Source organism: Hakea prostrata, chromosome 1 (assembly GCF_041222555.1).
Source record: "Hakea prostrata isolate BN-2017 chromosome 1, UWA_Hpros_2, whole genome shotgun sequence".
Taxonomy (NCBI): Eukaryota; Viridiplantae; Streptophyta; class Magnoliopsida; order Proteales; family Proteaceae; genus Hakea; species Hakea prostrata.
The window spans coordinates 15,711,184-15,731,747 of record NC_142600.1 but is presented as its reverse complement, the minus strand read 5'-3'; the positions used below and the strand labels follow the sequence as shown (position 1 = coordinate 15,731,747).

General features: G+C 38.9%; 2 protein-coding genes across 2 annotated transcripts; one reads left to right on the top strand and one right to left on the bottom strand.

The window, feature by feature from the left end:
* Positions 1-1,080: 1,080 nt before the first annotated feature.
* On the bottom strand, positions 1,081-3,671 carry LOC149027828 (ras-related protein Rab2BV). The gene is made up of 3 exons (XM_089147464.1): positions 3,432-3,671; positions 3,080-3,270; positions 1,081-1,924 (listed from the first exon to the last, which is right to left on the bottom strand). Exons 2-3 carry the CDS (start codon positions 3,242-3,244, stop codon positions 1,439-1,441), a joined length of 651 nt encoding a protein of 216 aa, XP_089003590.1. The 5' UTR covers positions 3,245-3,270; positions 3,432-3,671; the 3' UTR covers positions 1,081-1,438.
* A 291-nt stretch (positions 3,672-3,962) lies between these two features.
* Positions 3,963-19,320, top strand: LOC149027827 (BTB/POZ domain-containing protein). The gene is made up of 4 exons (XM_089166209.1): positions 3,963-4,195; positions 4,327-4,432; positions 18,244-18,363; positions 18,522-19,320. The coding sequence occupies exons 1-3, from the start codon at positions 4,084-4,086 to the stop codon at positions 18,320-18,322; spliced, it is 297 nt and encodes a 98-aa protein (XP_089022335.1). The 5' UTR covers positions 3,963-4,083; the 3' UTR covers positions 18,323-18,363; positions 18,522-19,320.
* The last annotated feature ends 1,244 nt before the right edge of the window (positions 19,321-20,564 follow it).

The following is a 20,564-nucleotide window of genomic DNA, read 5'->3' as shown; positions in this document are numbered from 1 at the left end:
AAAGAGAAAGACCCACTTGCAAACTTGCAATCATCGTCACAATAACCAGAACAGAACATCTTCATTTTAGGTTTCAGAAAGAAAAGCCTATGCTAATTCAAGTTTTACAGATGAAAATCATTTCTTAATGAAAAAGATGGCATTACGGATAGCAGCTTGCTTGAAGGGAGAACTTGAATTCCATAGTGCGAGGGACCAACCCAGTCCCCATGATAAATCTACAATAAAGACAGAAGTTTTCGTAAATCATATTATGAAAAAGAAACCATATTATGTTAATTCGTTAATTTGTGATGTGGGAAGGTCACTCTTTTCCAATAGAATCCAATGATTCCTACCACGAAATAAGCTTATCCAGTCGACATAAAAAGGAAAAAGTTGCCTGTTCCCATCCATCCGTCCATCTATCTACGTCCCACTTGCACAGCTTGCGTGGCTCTTCCTTCCCTCCTCAACTTGCCTTCCCTCCTCCTGCCCGGACTTCAATGATGCGCATTAGTGAAGTCGATGGTTGCGACCAAAATTTCGATCTCTACCGTCGCTCAACCCCTTCTTGTCTGTCCAAAACCAGTGGGCTTTACTCCTACCATGCACGTACGGGTAGCGCCACTATCCCATCTCCCCTTCCCATCTCTTACAGATAGAGAGAGGGAGAAGAGGGGAATCAAAGAGTTAACGGTCTCTCATTGTTAAAATAAATAATAATAAGAAAACCTGTCCAGGCCAATAAAGCCCGACAGTCACGCACCAAAACCGGTTTGCCTACAAGAGGCTGTTTCGTTGCACCACACCAGCTCCTAATTTTTTCCCCCTGAAGGAAAATATATACAGTTTTCCAGTTTGCCCTGAAACGAAACAAATGAGCATCACTGCAACACATTTAACCTAAGCCATCTACAAAAAGAGCCTTTTCGTAACTGTGGAAAGAATTATCTCAGATTTGGGTAAACATCACAGGAGCAAATCTTCATTTGTTTTTTTAATTATTGTTCTCCCCCCCCCCCCCCCCCCTCCCTCCCCCCCTCCATTTTCTACACAGTTGACAGGTAGCAGAATTCTGATCAAAGTTAAATGGTAACATGGACCTTTTATTACAAGTTAGAACTTGAGGAACAAAAGAGATGCCACTATTACAATGCTTCTATCTTCACCCATTCCTCACTTCACCAAAAATTAGGCCCAAAGTATCAATCCTATAGCAGTTGCCACCACTTCCATACAATAGGAAATGGAGGAGAAAATAAAATGCAAGACCTCCAAAGCTACTAACACTATCACATTTCACTTTCGGACTTCCCTGTGATGGCTATAAATCTCTCTCACAACATCTAATGAATTTTTTCTTTGAGAAGTCGGAAATATTCTACAAAGTCTCACCCCCACCAAACCAAAAAAGTGGTCTGTGCAAAACCTCTTTCTTCCGGGATACGAACCCCTCTTAAGTTGAACAACAATTTTTCTTGTTCATGCCTGATGCATCAGCTACATTGATGGTAGTCCCTTGACCGGGAAGACCGGTTGAGGTGGCTGCTTCCTGAGCTGCAAGAGCTTTCTTGCTTATGATGTGGTAGATCTCTGTCAAAATAGTATGAAAAGCATTCTCAACATTGTATGCTTCCAATGCTGATGTCTCAAGAAATGAGAGTCCTTCCCTCTCTGCCAAACCTTGTGCATCCCTCTCTGGTACAGCTCTTAGGTGAGTTAAGTCAGACTTATTCCCTGCCATCATAATAACAATGTTGGAGTCCGCATGATCCCTCAATTCACGAAGCCACCTCTGTACATTATCAAAAGTTTGCCTCTTTGTTATATCATAGACTAAGAGTGCACCAACAGCACCCCTATAATAGGCACTGGTGATTGCCCGGTACCTCTCTTGGCCAGCCGTGTCCCATATCTGTGCCTTAACGGTTTTTCCATCTACCTGTTTCAGAGAATGATAGACTTAAACATACTGAATTGCTTACTTTCCATTCAAGAATATTGGAATTAATTGTGCAGAAATTTGGACCAAAACAGGATTATATTACCCTCCATGGTGCAGGTTTTATAAGACATAAATCCCATGTATATCCCATTTGTAAACCAAAAACATGGGCTTAGTGGTAGAATGCCATAGGAAAACAATAACTAGGATGATTGTGCAATTGAATGCTCTAAATTACACTGCTTCACTTCTCTCATTTGATACTTATATGGTTGGGTTATGCAGTGATTTAGTTTGGAACTGAAAATTAAATCACTAGTGGCTTTACATTTTTTAGATGCTATATTGGATTTGAAAATAATCAATCATCGCGAGTAAGTTTTTATGATCTGCTAAAGTAATCAATAATAAGGAGCAATGTAATTGAAACCCAATAACTGCAAGACCAATTTCAGCCCGTTGTTCTAGGGCAATATTGAATTCAACAGTTAAGATACTCTGTCCCCCTCCTCCTCAATTGTACTTTTTGCCTCTCCAACAGTGAGTTTTGCCTCTCCAACAGTGAGTTGGACACAATGGAACGTCCTTAACTGCAATACCAATGGCAACCCTTTGTTCTAGGGCAATATTGAATTCAACAGTTAGGATGTTTTGTCCAATGTCCACCTCATTTCTGCTGTTTCCATCTCCAACTACGGGGTGTACAGGTCATTCACTTTCAAAAACCCAGTCCAAATTTTCTATAAATAATGTTGTTTTAAATGCCTGTAAGATCTCGAACAATTTAACTACTGTTCTGTACCACTTTCAAGTTATATGATATGAAACACCATAATGTTCCACATTCACAAATTTGTATACTGTAACATTCATTGGCATATTACACCCAATTAAATGAAAAAAAAAAAAAAAGGGAAAGAACTTGGGGCAAGTGGGGGAACAGGACGAGGATGAGACCCCTACAATACAAGCATTAACAATTGAAGATTGCATAGATAAGATGTCAGCAGATGAACCAAAAAAACAGAAACATTTGCAGACTAACATTTTTGGTAGAAGAAATTACTAGTCTTACTTATTATAGATACAGAAAGGCTAAATAAGACTAGTATCAGAACGACGAAAAAAAAAGCAAAAAAACCAAAAACGCACCTGCAAAGTTTTCGTGGCAAATTCGACTCCAATGGTGGATTTAGAGTCCAGACAGAATTCATTGCGAGTAAACCTCGAGAGAATATTTGATTTTCCAACACCAGAATCTCCAATCAAGACGATCTTAAAGAGATAATCATATTCGTGATCAACCTTATGAGCCATGTCTTGGCTTCTAAATAATACCCACCCTACAAGATCCACTCCGAATTCAAAATAAGGAAAACACCAAAGAAATGCGATAATAATCCAGGCAAAACAAAGAAAAAAAAAAAAAAAGGGAAATTTTCACTAGCATGGACAGATCGGATCACCAAGGAAACATTTAAAACCTACGAAGAATCAAACATACCCCAGAAAAGAATTCAGAACGATGCAGAAGAACCGTGGATCGCAATGAAGATGGCCTGCGAGAAAGCAAAATTCGAATTCCAAATCCCGTGGTTGAGATAGAACTGATTCTATGACAACTTGCAGGCGATTAGGTCTGTAATGCAATCATGGGGAGGCAATCCGTGCTTGCTTTCCATTACCAATCAGAAGAAACAGAAAAACCGAAAAGAGGGTATTTAAACGGCCTATCAAGGGATTAAATGAGTAAATTTCGGAATTTTATGACGATATGAAACTCCGAATCATCAATTTAAAGATTTGAAAAGGTGGAGACGTTTTTTCGCGGAATCGACGCGCGTTATGGAAGCAACTGAAGCCGTTCGATTGATTGCAATTCGAGCCATTCGTAGACCGGAGTTGGCTTTGACGTCATCTCCGGCTAGTGTTCTGCAATGTTTTGGTCCGGTCCGGCCGGGTCTGAAATGCAAACCGTGGAAGGTGGAATAAAAAGCGCTTTGGGCAAGTAGTTGAGTTTCTTGTTGACATTTGGCAGAGAGAGGAACCGCGCGTGTGAAATAAGAGACGGGACCGAGGGAGTTTCAATTTCCGCTGGTACTTCTGGAGGTGGTTGTTTGTTTGATCAAGCTTCTTTGAAGCCTTCGATTTGAAAGATGAGAAAGGAGGATACGGTTAAGCTGATCAGCTCCGAGGGCTTCGAATTCGTCATCGACAAGAAAGCTGCAATGGTTTCTCAGACCATTCGTAACATGCTTACTTCTCCCGGTATCTCTTTCCATCTTTGAAATCTTCGTGGATTTGTTTCTCTGGAGAAAGGGGAAAAAAAGAAAGAAAAAAAAAAAAAACTTGGGATAATTTCAAGGTTTTATGTTAATTATCGTATTTTGAATCGGCAGGGGGTTTTGCTGAAACACAGCATGGAGAAGTCAAGTTCCCGGAGATAAATACAGTTATCTTGGAGAAGATCTGCCAGTATTTCTACTGGTCACTGCAATACGCCAGGTTCCAAGTTTTATTTCTCTTGTTGTGTGTGTATGTGACTGTGGGTAACTGTTTTATCAAGTTCTTGCATCCATCTTTTATGCCTAAAAAATTCGTTTGCTTAGTTTACTCTTTTTCTATTTAATAATGAGGAAGAAACAGCGTCTTGGACTCTGAATTGGGTACATTTATTTTATTGCATCTTTCTAGTTGCTGTTAAAACCCTTGAAATGTTATCAAATTTCGTTTCCTAAAATGTATGATATGTTTCAGGAGATATTTAAGAATTTCGGTGGAAAGAAATCTATAAATTTGAAAAGATAGTTTTTCATTTAATGTTGAGGTTTTGACAATTTACATTTATTAATTCTGTCATTGTATTGCTTACTTAATCAACTCTTGTATGTATTGATCTTTATCTGGTTTGCTTCCAAAGCATTTTGAATCTTAAATTTTCTTTCATCACATTCCCAGAGCCTTGCATAACCTTGTGGCAGAGTAATTGCTTATTCCTTGGACGTAAATCTCCTTCAACAGTTAAATTTTGTTCTTCAGGCGATTATTGTATATTCTTTCTATCTAGTTTTATTGTTAGTCTTTGCTACTTGTATTTATAATTTGAGCTTCATAGAGAAAACCTTGGAAGAATGCATGGTTGATCTATTTTGGTTGTTTACAGTATGTCATTAATCTGGAGATTGTCATCATTTCTTTTTGGCAATGGATAATCCGATTTTTTTTTAAGAACATGCCATATATTTCTGAATAAATTTGGTGTTGCCTGGCCTGTACAACACAACCAGGCTTAGTTGTCATCTGTCCAATAACAAGAATTATATATCTATGAGCTGCAAACAGGAGGTAAATGCGTAATGGGACAAGACCGCTTCCAAACAAAGCTAGAAGCAATGATTTGTTTGTCACAACCTTTTCTTTATTTTGTTGAGGGGGTTTCAAAGGTGCAGGTAATAAAAGAAAGCTCTGTCAACAATACTATATGGGAAGAAAGTCATCAACAATACTGTATGGGAAGAATATCATCATTTGGAGATGATATAGGATGCACCGTGGAAACAAGAAAATGTTCTAGATAATGATTTTTGGAATTTTAGGCTTCACTCCCATCCAAAGTTGAATGGATTTCCATGGTGATAAACTAAATATCAACTGAAGCCAGAAAATTGTGAATAGAAATTATTTTGACAAGTATAACTGTATTTCATAGCTTTGTTGGATCAAGGAAGAAATTTCGACCGAAACAGAAATTTCGACCTTGCAAAAGGCGAATCGCGTTAAATTTCGATCACGATACTTTTCAAAATTAGAACTTCAATTTCGGGCCTCATATGGCTCAAATGATTTGGATTCTTGTATACTACCTATTTCAAGCATAATAAACACAATGGAACTAGTTTTTGTAAAACAAACTTTGAAATTTATCATTCAAGTATACTCAATGCGTTCCGGTCACGATGCTCTGCATAGATCAACAACATACTGTTGTTTGGTAGTGGTTACATATACACGTCAACATATGCCGGCTGTCGTGTGGTGTCTCATTTGCTAAAGCCTATATAACATATATACATTAAATACTATTTTTGAAAATAATTATTATAATAAAAATGAAAATGGTAGCAAATAATAAAAAGATAAGTTTAACAAAACACAATTATAGATCATGTCCTAGGCTAAACATATATTAATTTCAGGCTCGATCATTTAGGCATGAACAAACAAAAATAAAAAAGGGGTTTGGCTGTTGGGTGTGGCTCTGCTTCACTTCTATTGTTCTGGAGTTTCCTTTGTGCGTTGTGGCTTGGGGTGTTTGGAGGCTAAATGAGCAGTGGTGTTTGGGCGAGGGTAGTGTTAGGTGTGGGATGATCAACAAACTAAGGAAACGTTGGAATCGATTGTCGTTTGGTCATGGTGTTTCTTGTGGTCGTCTCCATTTGTCGTTTGATCTTTTCCATTTGTTTCGTGTTTTTTGCCTTTCCCGTTTCGCTTTCGGTCTTTTCTTCATGTGTTGGATAACGTAATTGCAGTTTGAGAACTTTAGGGTGTACCAAGTGCATAAGGCTCCTGCAACTGCAGGGATTGGAGAGGCTAATGATATGTACTGTTCAATCCTACTTTTGTAGAGAGATTGTGATGTTAAACAGGATCTACAGTTAAGTAATTGGATCAGTGCCCTAGATCTAAGCTAACTCCAAGATCCTCTTCCCTGAGAATCAGCAGTCTTCTAAGGCTGTAATCACCTTTGGTGGAGGGTTTTTATAACAAATATATAAGTGCTACGGTTAGGATAGTTTTTGGCCGCGGCGGCGGTCAAGCTCGTTGAGGGCGGGGGCACCCGGGGGAACAATCTGCCGGCGGGAATTAGATTGGTAGGGGTGCAAGAAAAATGAAATGCGATCGGTTTGATGGGAGGGAGGGGGGGGGGGGGGGAGGGGCCCAGAGGGGGGGGAACTGGACATAGCTTAAAAAGACATAGGTGACCTAGGGTTTAGAGGGTTGGGAATAATTCTGGTTTTAATTTTCTGAAAACCCTAACCTGCCGCAGGTTCGAAGGGTTGGAAAAGAAGAAGAAAACCTAAGGGGGAAGGGGCTGGAATTACAATTTAGGGTGAATGTATCCTATAATGGAGGGGATTGAAGAAAACTAGGGTTAAAGGGATGGGCAAGGGTTGCGGATGGTAGAGAAGAAGAAAGATGGGCTGGGAATGACTTGTACTCACTTGAAGATGAAGAAGGTTGCTGAAATTCAAAATTTCGGAAAATTCTTCACCCAAAGGCTGCCACAGGTCCCCTCCTCGGGAACCCTGATTTCTGTCACTTGCTCTTTCAATCTCTGCTTTATCTATTTTATTGATCATAATCTGATTTCTTACAACCTAGAGAGGCTTATTTATAGCCTTCAAGTAGGAATTCACAATATGACTCTACTTTGGAAAGAAAACGAATTAGGACTCTTAACTTATAATGCAAATCAATCTAAAACTTCTAATTGACTAGGACTATAACTTACACAAGGAACCTTCATAACTCACTCTAAAGAGTTCCAATTTGAATTCTAAGAGTAGATGTAGATTCCTTGCAAGAAGTAGGACAACCATAATGAACTCCTTCACAAACTAGGAAATTCTAGTATCCCACTCTAATTAGGACTCTTCAATTACTTGCAAAATAAGGACGCAAATTTAAAAATGAAACTAGACCTAGGGTCCCACAAACATAATGGACCCAAATATATACCCTAAGTTGGACTCAATGAAAAATGGCAAGAATGACCAAAACATCCCTGTTGTAATTAGGGGCTGTAGGGGGCGGGGGAGAAACACTTGGCCTTGTGCTGTCCCTGGAACTGGTTACATCAGATTGTTTCCGGACTCAAACCCATTACCACTTGGTCAGACCTTACTGCTACACCAAGGCCCACTGTCTAATAACTTGAATTCTACTCTCAAAATAATGGAGCTATATGATATTTTAAACAAATGCAAATCAAGGATTCCTAATGTTCAGAGGAGATGAGCAGGAGATAAATCTTGGAAAATTCACTGATTGCTCCAATAAAAAGGCATAAAATTGCCAAGCTGTCATCAGGTGAACCCATGGGAAACATAGAATTACTAAATGAAATAGAAAGAGTGATGGCAATATTCGTTCAGCTGCAGAACTAAGCCACCTATTGAAGTTCCAAGTACAATTTATGTTTTGGTCATAGACAATCAGGATACTAACTTTGCAATCGTCTACATACTGGATTAATAATTTGGATTCTACTCTCAAAATAATGGAGCTATTTGATATAAAACAGATGCAGATCAATGATTCCAAATGTTCAGAGGATGAATGAGAGATAAATCTTGGAAAAATCACTAATTGCTCCAATGAAAAGACATAAATTGTCCAAGCTATTTCTGGGTGAACCTGTGGGAAACATATAATTACTAAATGAAACAAAAAGAATGGTGGCAATAATTCTTTCAGCTGCAGAACCAAGCCAACTATTGAAGTTCCTAGTACGATTTAAGTTTTAGTCATAGACTTTTGGGAAACTAATTTTGCAATTCTCTACATACTAGGTTAAAGTTGTTTTGTGATTGAGAAAAGTTTCCTTTCTATAGCCTCTGTTGTGAGCCTAAAAACTTCCAGTCTCTGAGCATGCACAAATTAATTCAAAGAAGTACCCTGAATCTAAGTTGCTTGTCCAACATATGGTTAATGGAGAAGATGCACGTCCCATGGGCCTTAGAGTGTACTTGATTTGCAAAGTCCTCAGGATTATTCATGTTTGTTTGCTATATTTCCGGGTTATGTGCACTCCAGGTTCATATCAAGTCCAGGTTAATTTAAAAAAAATCTGGCGTTGCTTCATTCCTAACATGTTCTTTAGTATCGTGAATTTTCTGTTCTCCAAGAGGCTACAAAGAGGTGGAAGTTTGATGCAGTTCCTCTCTTAGTTGGATTAACATGAACTATTTTAAATACAAAACCAAGGGTTGGTCCTAAACTGGTTTGTTCGGTCTAAAAGAGATTGGTATTGGTTGGTTTACAGTGTAACTATTTAGGAGTTAATTTGGTAGTTTCTACATTTGATATGTTATCTAGTTTGGTTGGTACACATTCTACTTTTTTATATTTATGTTGATGTGATCAGATATCAGAATGTAATGAAATTTTTAGTTGTTTGAAGGGTTTTAATGGAGTTGCTGTATTGTGAATTACTGTTGGAGTGATGCTACTCTCCACCTCTTTCCAGTTCTTCTCCTCACTTTTATCTCTGCTGGTTTTATCCAACACAAGGATGAAGATGAACTCCACCTCTCCCATGGTACTTTGTCTTCTAATTCTCTTTTTACATATTTCCCCATGTCACGTTCCTCTTTACCCTCAAGTCCCTTTATCCTTATTGTCTCTCTTGTTCAATGTTTACCCTTCCGTTATCGATACTTTACACCACACTCTCTTGGTTTTTAGATCAGTAAATTATGGGGTTGCCGCAATTGATTGTTGCCTCTACAAAATACTTGGATGTCAATGAAGTAACATATTTGCCACTGCGATTGCATTGCAAACATTTAATAACTTGGCAGGTTCATGATGGATCCATTAGTGTATTTGTGACCCAGGATTTAAATCCTAGTAGTTAGTGTTTTGTTAGGGCAAGCTTGCTTGCGGGGAGGGGAAGACTCTCAGGTTGGGGATGGTTGTAATGGAGTCTTGCATAATCATTTCAAGTTGTTGAGTTGGATCTGTTAGTCCTTTACATTTCTTTTCAAGTCTTGATTTTTCTATCCGAATGTTGTGTGAGTGATTGGGTGAATCAAAGTGCTTCCAAGAGCTGGTGCTCCGTGTTTGATCGTAGTTCATAGCCATTACTTGCAACTGCTGATGATAACATGTTTGACATATTATATTTGGGATACCTAGACTGGATTACAAAAAAATTGGGTTCGCAATTTATTTGATTATTTCCAAATATACTCTTGAAATAACTTTTCTTTAAGTTTGAATGTAAAACCTAGTGAAACCCATGTGACTGTCCTTCTCCTTCCTGCAACAACTGGTCCCTGGCTCCTGCAACAACCCAACACAATTCCACCTGTAACTCCTTCTGCAAGCCACCACCGTGTCCCATCCTCCTCAAGTCCCTCTTCTCTTCTCCTTACCAGTTACCACTTCACTCTCTGCGGTGATCCCCTCTCACCCCATGTTGATGTAATTCAGGTTTAACTTTGTAGTTTAAGTTCTGGTTTTCAGTCAACTCTTGAAGGACAGCAGCTAGTAGGCTCCAATACACCCTACGCCTTAGGGTTCCAATCTAAATTAGGGTTCACAAATTCTGTAATCAAGTATTCTGTAGTGGAGCAGTTTGTGTTTCTCAATTGTAACTTGCAGTTAAGGGCTTTGACTTCCAAACCTTGGGTCTAGGGTTAGGAGGTCTATTGTTAAGAAGGGAATGGTTTGGAGGGGAAGATAGGGTTTGGCCAGGCTGTATTAAGGCTGCGTCTTGAGTGAATTAATTATGTTTTATTGTACTATGATTTCATAATTAATTCCTTAAGGCTAGGGTTCAAAACTAGGTTTCCTAGTTGTCTTAGGACTCTTAGTTAGGGTTAGGGTTTGGAAGGGAGGTAGAGAGCGTGTGGGAGATGATGATCCGAAAAGAGTTAAAGAGGTTTGGATGAGAGGCTAGGGAGATATAAGAGTTTGAATGAGATTAGGGTTTCTAGATCTAGAGGTTGAAGATGAATTTTGCAGGTTTTTACTAAACTAATGAAGGGTGGGGCTGTGATGGATCCAGAAGAATGAAGAGAGAGGGAAGATAGGTGTGATCTTAGGGGGAGGGAAGGGGATAATAAGTTTTTAGATTGGTGAGGAGCTGCTGCCACCACAGGAAAAGAGAGGAAGTGATGCAAAATTGAAGACATATTTAAGAAAGAAGAAGCCCATTGGGTCAAGCCCATCAAAAGCCTAAAGCTATCACCTGAATCAACCCATGGCTTTCATGGGCCAGGACTATTTTAGTGGGTTAAAGTTAGCCCACATATGTTGAACTTCATAGTCTAGACCTAAGCCCAAGTCTGCTTTTTGAAAAGTCAATAAAAGGGGCTGCGGTTTGAAAATAAAAGAACTCATTGTCAAAGGAGTTTTCCTTTGTCAAAGAGTTAGTTAGTAGTTGAGTTATTAATAGGTAGGTGGTGTTAGCTAGTAGTTGGATGTTACCATTAATGTTTGTGTCTTTAAAATGCTATATAAAGAGACGTATGTAAGAGGTGAAGACAACTCATCAATTGAAATCAAATTGCTTTGTTAGCATTCCTTCCCTATGGAGAGTCCTTGTGTTTGATCAAGGTAGGTTGGTGTTCGATCCAATCAATCCACCTTGTGGTGTGAAGCCCGGGTGTTACATTTTTATTCTCAATTCCTTCATATTGTCCTTTCAATTTCTTCACTATAGTTCTGCCCTTGTTTGAAGATCTATTCAGCTCATCTTGTTACACTATTATCCTTATAATACCACTCCAGTTTCAGCCCTTTTTCACATCTGAATTCTGTCCAAATCTGAAATTGATTCCTTGTGAAAGGTCCTATTTGGCTATTGTTTTGATCAATCAAATACAGTACTACATTAGGAAGAGGGGAGTTTGCACAAGGATTGGGGAAGGGATTTAGGGTAGGGTTGGGGTTGGGATTTACACTTACTTGTTTAGGGATGGAAGGATACTTGATGGCTGCTGGAACTTGACTGTATCTAGGCTGCTGCAAGCTTGAAGAGGAGAAGGGATGCTGGAAAATTGCAGTAAACAGTAACAATATCAGCCGTGGACTTCACTCTTTGGGAATCCACGACTCCACTCTTTCTTCCTTCAGTTTAATTCTTTATTCATTCAAAAAACTGATTTGTTACATGGGGTGGTAGCCCTATTTGGAAGGGGCTGCGTTTATTGGGTCTTTCAGAGAAAATGGCTGAAGTTCGAATGGGGAGCTTCAGGGAAGCCTTGCAACATGATTTTGGTAATGGAAAGATGAGATAGGGGAGCATGGATTTGGACACTAATTATATTGAGATGGAGGATAGTAATAGTGTGCCTGAATCAGTAGACCATGCTGTGATGATTGTCGGAGGTGATTGTCATATTGGAGGGGATCTTCACGCCACATTTGGAGAAGAAGAAAAAGAGCAGGAACTCGAGAAGAAGATTGATATAAAAACACCAGAGTGGCAAACATAAATCTGGTAATGTAGTCAATGAGGCGGAACTGAGAGAGCTTTCTAGATTGTGGGCGACAGTTCAAAGAAGAGAAGCTTATTGGGGGAGGATGACAAAAAGACCAAAGGTTAAGTTCTCTTTGAAAATAGTGAGGTGAGGCTAGTTGAAGAAGAAGAAGAGATTAAGGGGATTGGAGAGATGAGGGAGAAACCATGGATCAATGAGGAGTTTGGTTGGAAGGCTCGATCTCCAACAAAGCCTCCATGGTGAGGATGCTAGAGTGAACGAAAACTGTCTGGTTGTGACGCCAGGAAGGGAGGAAATGTTTTGCGATGTGGGGACGGTTATGAAGAGGTTTCCTGATTCATGGAGGCCATGTTCAAGTGATGGGGTTGGAAGTTACATTGTCAGGGGCAGCGGTTGGGGAGAATTTTAGGGTTCTCATCGCATGAGAAGAGGAGAAGATAGGGCTGAACCGAGTGGCGGTTAGATCCTTGAACTTGGGCCTGTTAAAACAATCAAGTCAGTTAAAAAGGTGGGCCTATCCAGTAAAAGAGGTTTGTAAATGGGTTTTTAAAGATGAAAGCTCTAGGCCCAATGCATCTGGTGGGCTAGGAAGCACATAGGGGTGGGTCCAGCCCATTTGTTAATTCCTGGACCAGCCAGGTGCATCATCAACCTCTGCCCAGCTAACACAATTGGACCAGGGAGTGACTCGTGGTCCAGATCAAATCTAGGGACGACACAGACCATGGTCCAACCGATCCTAAGATCAAATGGACCATTGTCTTCTACCTCACTTCATTCAACTCAACCTGCGCACAGGAGAACGCCGACAACAGGGGAGTGGATCAAATACTTCGATGCCAACGGCAAGGGCAAATTTCGCCGATGGAAATACGATGGACCTCAGGTGGAGATCGAAACAGAAATTTTCCCTATTGGGGAAACGTTTCATGACGATGTGCATGCAGGTACTTTAGGGCAATTCTGTGACCACAAAGATGGGATATTTTGTGCTGGAATGGTTGGGTGAATGTCCCCAAAAATATCAGCAGCTATGGAGGTATTCTGGTTGTCGTTTCTTGTTGCAGAAGGTGATCTTGCGGGTTTGGAAGACTTGAGCTCTGATGTTGAAGATGGCAGCAATCAAGCTGAGTGGACTGAAGCTGAAATGGTTGTATCTAGAATGGCATCTGGACGAAAGTCTCACAGGAAGAAAACCCATAGATAGCATGGAACCACTTCCTCTGATTAAAGGTGACGGAACATTGCTTGGAGTTCTTGGATTGAATCAAAACCAGTGGGCTGCAATCATGAATATAGTGATCAGGTTTGAAGTAGGAGAATGTGCTTGGAATGAGTTTGCTCCTCGATTGAAGTAGAAGACCCCTGAGGAAATTAAGGACTATGGAACTCTTTTCTTCCAGATTGACCATTTGTTCAGATACCGAGTCCCCAACAGCCTAGTGAGTGTTGAAGATTATGTGAAACAATTTCCCTCTCTTGTTGTTTCTGTTATTGCTGAGATTAACTCTTTTGGGGCTAGTGGGCTCACTGCTATCTTAACCAAAATTGCGCTTCTAGAAGAATCTCTTCTAGAGGGCCAGATATCTGGTTGCAATTTGTTCTGGTATGCTGCTATTGTCAGTATGGTAACCGCTTTGTCAATGGTCCCTAGCATACCCATAAGGCCTATGCTTGCCAGGATTACTAATTGAGCTCGTCAAGTGCTGAAGGTGTTCCAAGGGAGAGCTTTTACACACAAGTATAATGGTCAGCGTACTGCATCAATTGAGAACTCTGTTGAAAGGATCCTAGACACTGAGTTGGCATGGTTCTGTGGCAAGCATGTCTAGATCAAGCTTTTGATCCTACCTCACCTTGTGGACAAGGTGAAATTCAAGGGGGTAGGATTGTTAGGACCCTGAGAGGATGCAATGTGGAGGAGAGAATGTTGGGTTATCATAACCAACTACTGGTTGGTGTTTATAAAAGGGGGACAGGTGTGAGGGCACGTTATCGGATATTTTGGGTAAAAGGTTGGCAGCCTTTGGCTGAGAACACCATATGGTGTAGGGGTGATTGGCACCATCAAAACCAGTGTTACTTGTCATTATGCTTGTTCTCTGTTAGTCCAGTAATTGAATTTATTAGTTTTTGTATACCACTTGCGGGTTCCTAACACTATAAGGGAACCAACTAATTCTATGACAACCTGCAATAGAAACTATCTACATCTGTTAAAAAAAAAAACAAAGAATGAATTCATAAGAAGTACAAAACCAGTATGTCAATTGATTGACTAATGATGACAATAAGTGTGCCTGTTTGCTGATAAACAGAAGAAAAAAACCCTTCTCTTTTTATTTTTTATTTTTTATTTTTTTATGCAAAAACAAATTTATTAAGAAGATAACAGAGTTACAAAGGGGAGTTTTATTCTGAAGGATGAAACTCCTCAGAATAGGTTAAGTACAACTTATCTTCATCCATTCTACTAGGAGTTTTCGAAGGCATACTTCCAAATTTAACTCCAACAAAATTCCTAACAATGAAAAGCAAAAACGGGGCATAATCTGACTGCCAAATCTGTCCCCTAGGCTTAGTAGCTAAGCTGAGAATAACGGTTCTATTGGCCCAAACTTCTCTGAAAACAACCTCCTTCTTGATTCCTTCATTCCAACAATAGACCTTCAAGAGCTGCTTCCAGGCAAGAGTCATGGAGCCTAGTGCCTTTTGCCTGGTAGAGACACCACCCATCAAAACCAATTCCAATAGCCACTTCATTTTCCTTCTTGTCCTTCTCTAAGCCTTGCTACAACTAGGGTCTCATTAGTAGTTAATTGGACCTGGAAAGATCAATCTTACCATTCTCTTGATTATCTTGGTGATAGTCTACACCTGAAATAGAGTAATCAGGAGATAGCACTTTAATTCCTTAATCCAGAAAAAATGTTGTGTTAAGGGTCTTACCAGGTCAATTTTACTTTTTTGGAAAACAACCTCATTTCTAGCTTTCCATAGAAAGTAGAAAGTCACCGAAAAAGCTGAAAGCATCCAAAAAATTGAAGGTTTATCCCACTTAAGGTTAATACAGAATTTTATGAACATGTCTAAAAAAATTTTTGCTTGGATATGCTCAGATCTGATTCCAAGCAGTCCAGCTGCAAGAATATGTTTTGCAAAATTACAAGAAAGGAGACAGTGCCACAGAGATTCTGTCATGAGGCCACAAAGAGGGCAATTACCATCAATGTTGCTCCATTTTTTAACTATACCATTAACCAAAAGACCATTATGAATAACCCTCTATAAAAAGGTTTTAAATCTAGGATGCATTTTCTAGATTTTGAAAAATTTCCAGAATTTAATCATATGAACATCCAAATCATTTGCATTAAGGGAGATATGTAAGGCCACCAATTTAGTAGAAAACTACCCACCCTTCGTGAGGGAGCAACTCTTACTATCATCCTTACAATAACACCTAATAGAAGATACTTCAGTGGCGAAATGGAGGGAGAGGATAGAAGATAACAGGTCCATGTTCCACCCCATATGATTTATAACATCTTCAACTAAAAGTTTGGAGTTAGTTCTCAAAAGAGGAGGGATAGAGAAAGAAGGGATTGAAGGAATCCATGGGTCATGCCAAAGAAAGGTCGAATCACCTCTCTGACAACCTTAAAAAACAGAATGTCTGAAGAGAGGGAAGGACTTTGACAATGCTGTTCCAAATTCTAGATCCCCTGCTCTTAAAAATTTGGGGATCAAAAGGCGAGGTTAAAGGGAAGTATTTTGCTTTGATCACTTGGGCCCAAATAGAAGAATTTTCACTAAGAAGTCTCTAAGAAAGTTTATGTAATAAAGCAAGATTGTGGGTCTTAGCATTTCTAAAACCAGCACCTCCCAGAACCACAGGTTTGAATAGGTCTTTTTTCTTAATGAGATATGTCTTCATAGAGGCACAACCATTCTAGAATCCATAGGCTAATGAATCTAATTTGGAGCAGATGGAAGAGGAATTTCAAAGCAGCCCATCTGATAAGAGGGGAGGGAAGACAAGACAAAATTTGATGAAGACAACTCTTTCAGCGAAGGACAAACTATTAGCTTTCCAAGAAGAGAGCCTACAGTTAACTTTGTCAATGATGAAATGGAAATCTTTGATTTTGGATTTCGAAAGAAAAAGATAGGTGCCCAAGTACTTACTAGAGATGGTCATCTCCGGGATACCGATAACACTTTGAAGCACAACTCTTTCCCTAAGGGGCACATTGGCACTGAAAAACAACCCGCTCTTATCCAGATTAGTACTTTGACATGAGAGATCTGCAAACATATCAAGAGCCGCCTTAATGGATAGCAAATCCTCTTTCGTGGCTCTACAGAAGATAAAAGCATCACTAGCAAAGAATAAATGGAAAATCTCAGGGGCTCTCGTAGCTATTCAAACTCCATTGAAACTGTTCAGAATCTTCAGATCCCTATAGGCCCCCAAAAATTCTAGACAACTTCCATGATACATAGGAAAAGGTAGGGGCTAAGTGGGCAACACTGTCTCAGACCTCTAAAGGAGGAGAAAAAATCAAAAGGGATTTCCATTTAGCTTAATCGAAAAAAGAAACTGTGGAGATAAGAACAGAAATTAACGAGACCCATTCTTCACCAAAACCCAGAAACCTGAGCACCCCAAACAAAAGGCCCCACTCCAACTTGTCATAGGCTTTCGAAAGATAATGCCACAATACCCAGTTTCCCTTTCTTTTTTCTCCTAAGGTAGTGAAAAATTTCATGGGCAACCATGATATTATCATTAATTTGCCTATGGGGCACAAAAGCCTCCCTGGAAAGAGGAAATAAAGTTTTTCAGATGAGGTTTTAGCCTATTAACAATGATTTTAACAATTAATTAAAAACCCTTCTCTTTTCTTTCTTTGCATGTCTATTTCAAATAGATGAATAGAACTTTTAAGTTTTAGCCAAAAACCATTGAAAAACAAAATATAAAGATGGAATGTTCAAATAACTCTAGATAGTTTTGCCTTGTCTTAGAATTTTGGATTTGGGGTTGTTAGTTGGACAATGCTACTCTTCTCAATGATTCATCAGCAGAGATGGGATTTTCCACATGGATCTTTACATTTTTGGGCATGGGCAATATGCTACTGCTCCAAGCATCTCATCTCAACCCCTTTTAAGAGGAGGAATACCATGCCCTCTGAGCTCACACGTCGGGGGAAAGAGGGGCAAAGGGAAAGGTTGGCGCAAGGCAGGGTTGGGGTGGGTAAGAGAGGGAAAGAGAGTAGCTGGAGGTTGGTTCAAGGGCAGGGGTGGAGGCTTGTGAGGGAGTGACTGATGTGGATCTCACCAGGGTGAGATTGGAATAGGAAGGGAAGGAGCCAGGAATGGGTTACACAGACAGTAGGTGATTGCAGGAGGATGAGGTCGATGATGTAGGTTTGTTTTTATATTCAAATTCAGTAAAAAAATATCAAGGATAAAATTGGAAATGAAAGTTAAATTGAGTAATCAATTCTTTATAATCCAGTTTAGATATTCCGAATGCAATATGTCAAATGTTGGGTACCATGGTGCTGCTTGTATCATTGTCGTTTTTGGTGTTTTTAACTTTATGTTTGTTTCTTGTCTGAATGCCTTTTCCTCTTCTTGATTTTGTCATCTGTCCTTGGTCATCTTCTTTCTGTTAAATCTAACAGGTTTGTTTGTCATATTGATAAATTGAGAGGATACTTGTACTCAGGATTTATCCTGCTTTTGCTTACATGAACGTGCACCTAATAAACATGATAATCGACATTTACCATTTATCCGAAAATTGCTAATTTGTCTCCAGATCTTTTATGAATCGTCTAATTCCTTCTATAGGTTTGCACTGTGAATTGCCATTCACTTGAATATATGGGTAGCGCATGATTGTTTCCCCTCCCGTGACTCCTGTTAGAAAGCTTCCCAACATGCCTAAAACTGAAATGATTTTGGCTGTACAACATAAGTCACCCTAGTTGATATTTGCGTGGAGAGCTGATGTGTATATTCGAGCTGTTACAGATTCTTTCTTACATATTAATGTTTACTTCTTGACAGTGGAAAGGAGATTGAGTTCCATATTGAACCTGAAATGACCCTTGAGTTGATGATGGCGGCTAACTACCTCCACACATGAGAGCGCTCATTCTTGTCCTCTTAGGCACTAGTCATGCTTCAGTAAGTGTAACGTATTCATGCCTTTTTTTTCTCTTCTGTTTTTTAATAAATTCGCTTCCCTTTTTTTTTATTCTTTGTGGTGGAAGGTTTGGTTGTGAATATGTTCGGATATATAGGATTATGGAGCTTAATCATGTTGCTTTGTCTATTGTTATTAGGAACACTCACAAGATGACTTTGCAATAGGAGGCTGTGTGGTTTTCAAGGAAGTGCCATCTCACATATTTGCGTACCTCTGAAGTGGGTATATTTATTCTTAATTAGGTGCTTGCTGCCATTATAAGTAAGCTGAAAAGGACAAAACGAATGTAGCTATCAGGGAACTTAGCATTCTGATCTGCTTGTAACTCTGACCTGCTTAGTATACTCCCTAAAGTGAAAGGTTATATGTTTGGGGGCATCATCTGCCCAATCTTATTGGTAGTATTATCGTTTCTGATACTGTTTTCACTTGGTCACAGTTTCATGTCACTGGCTCAGCCCTCCGCTGTCTTATTGCATCATTAGGATTCAGCAAACTCGGCATACTATGCAGTTTAAAATTTAAAATACAGGTATTGTTTTCTAGTGGACAATGGAAATACCAGTAGAAACATCACCATGGGCAGGTTTAATTGAGTGGTAGACTCATACTTCTTAGTGAAGAGGTTATGGACTCGATCTTTGCGGACGGCATGTATAATACCCCATTCCTATGTATAAAAAAAATTTGCTTCAAAAAAAATAAAAAATGTTTCTCATATGGTAGGTTGGTTATTAATTTATTTTGCTCCAGGTGCTTTCCTCACTATTATTGATTGAAAGTATCTCCTAAGAATAGCCAAGTCCATGTTGGACGTCCACCAGTTTCAATTTACACTTTACACATCCAGATCTTATTTCAATTACAACACAGCTGGGGAAGGATACACACAATCAGGATTTCATTTTTTTTTCCTCTTAGGGGAGGAGGAGTAAAGGACACAAGAAGGATTCCATATATATTATATATATAATAAATATTATATTAATTATATTTATGAGTGTTAAATTACAATCTTAGACATAATTAATTATATCATTTCAGTAAAAGTTTAGGGGGTATTTTAAAGAAAAAATGTATCCATTTTTCATGAATTCGTACTTTTATAATAGTGGTATGATATGATATAATATATTTTCATCTCTTCAAAGGAAGAGGTGCTTTTACATGTCTTTCCCCGCTTGGTCATTGGAGATTTTAGAGTTGCCAAAATCGAACCACTTTTATGTATTTTCATTCCAAGTATGGCTGGGGTTGCTGAATAATTCATAAGATTTGGTTGTGATTTTAAATTTTGGTTAGGATTTAACACCATTAGACTTTGTTTGATTGGGAAGGAAGTTGAAGTGAAATTAAAGTGTACAGAACAATACCAAACAATATCAAAACCAATGAAAGCATTCACATATGTGATTTTTATTTTTTTTAAATCTCATAAAGGGTAGAAAGGTATCTTAGACTCTTGGGTTTGGAATTAGGCTTAACAACCATGTAAGTAAACTAAATTAATGCGTGGATAATATAATGTCACTATTCTTACTTCTTTCCAAAACTAAATCAATGCGATCGTATAATGATTATGTACCTAACTATAAAAGTAAATTTTTTGCTCATTAAACACTTAAAGTTGGAAGGGGGATATCGTTGTACTTCCATCCATCATATCGGCATGATTTATATATATATATAATCTCAAATTTTTATTTTATTTTAACAAATAAAACATATACGAGGTTAAAGGATGGTGAAAAAGGGAAGTAGATGCTGAGTTATCACCTTAATGCCATTATTCTGAGAGCACATATACAATTAATGTATAATAAATGAAACATACTTTTTTTTTTTTGTTGCTAAACAACACTTCATTCATCATTCACTAAAATAAGAAAAACAGACACAAATGAAAGAAAAATACAACCGAGAAAAGCATGAAATCACAAGGATTGAACCGATCCAAAGAGCAAAAATTAACCAATTTGTCGAACATGTTATAGACAGGGTCATCCAGGCTAAGGGGTGGGTCAAGCCCAATATATCCTTAGAAAGAAAGCTGCAACAAATACAACACCAAATAAGCACCAACACCCACATAAGGGGACAAAATACACGCCTCAAGGGCGGACACAAAACTCGTTCGGTTGTCTCGGTGGTAGCATCAAAAGTGCGGAGAAAATTTAGA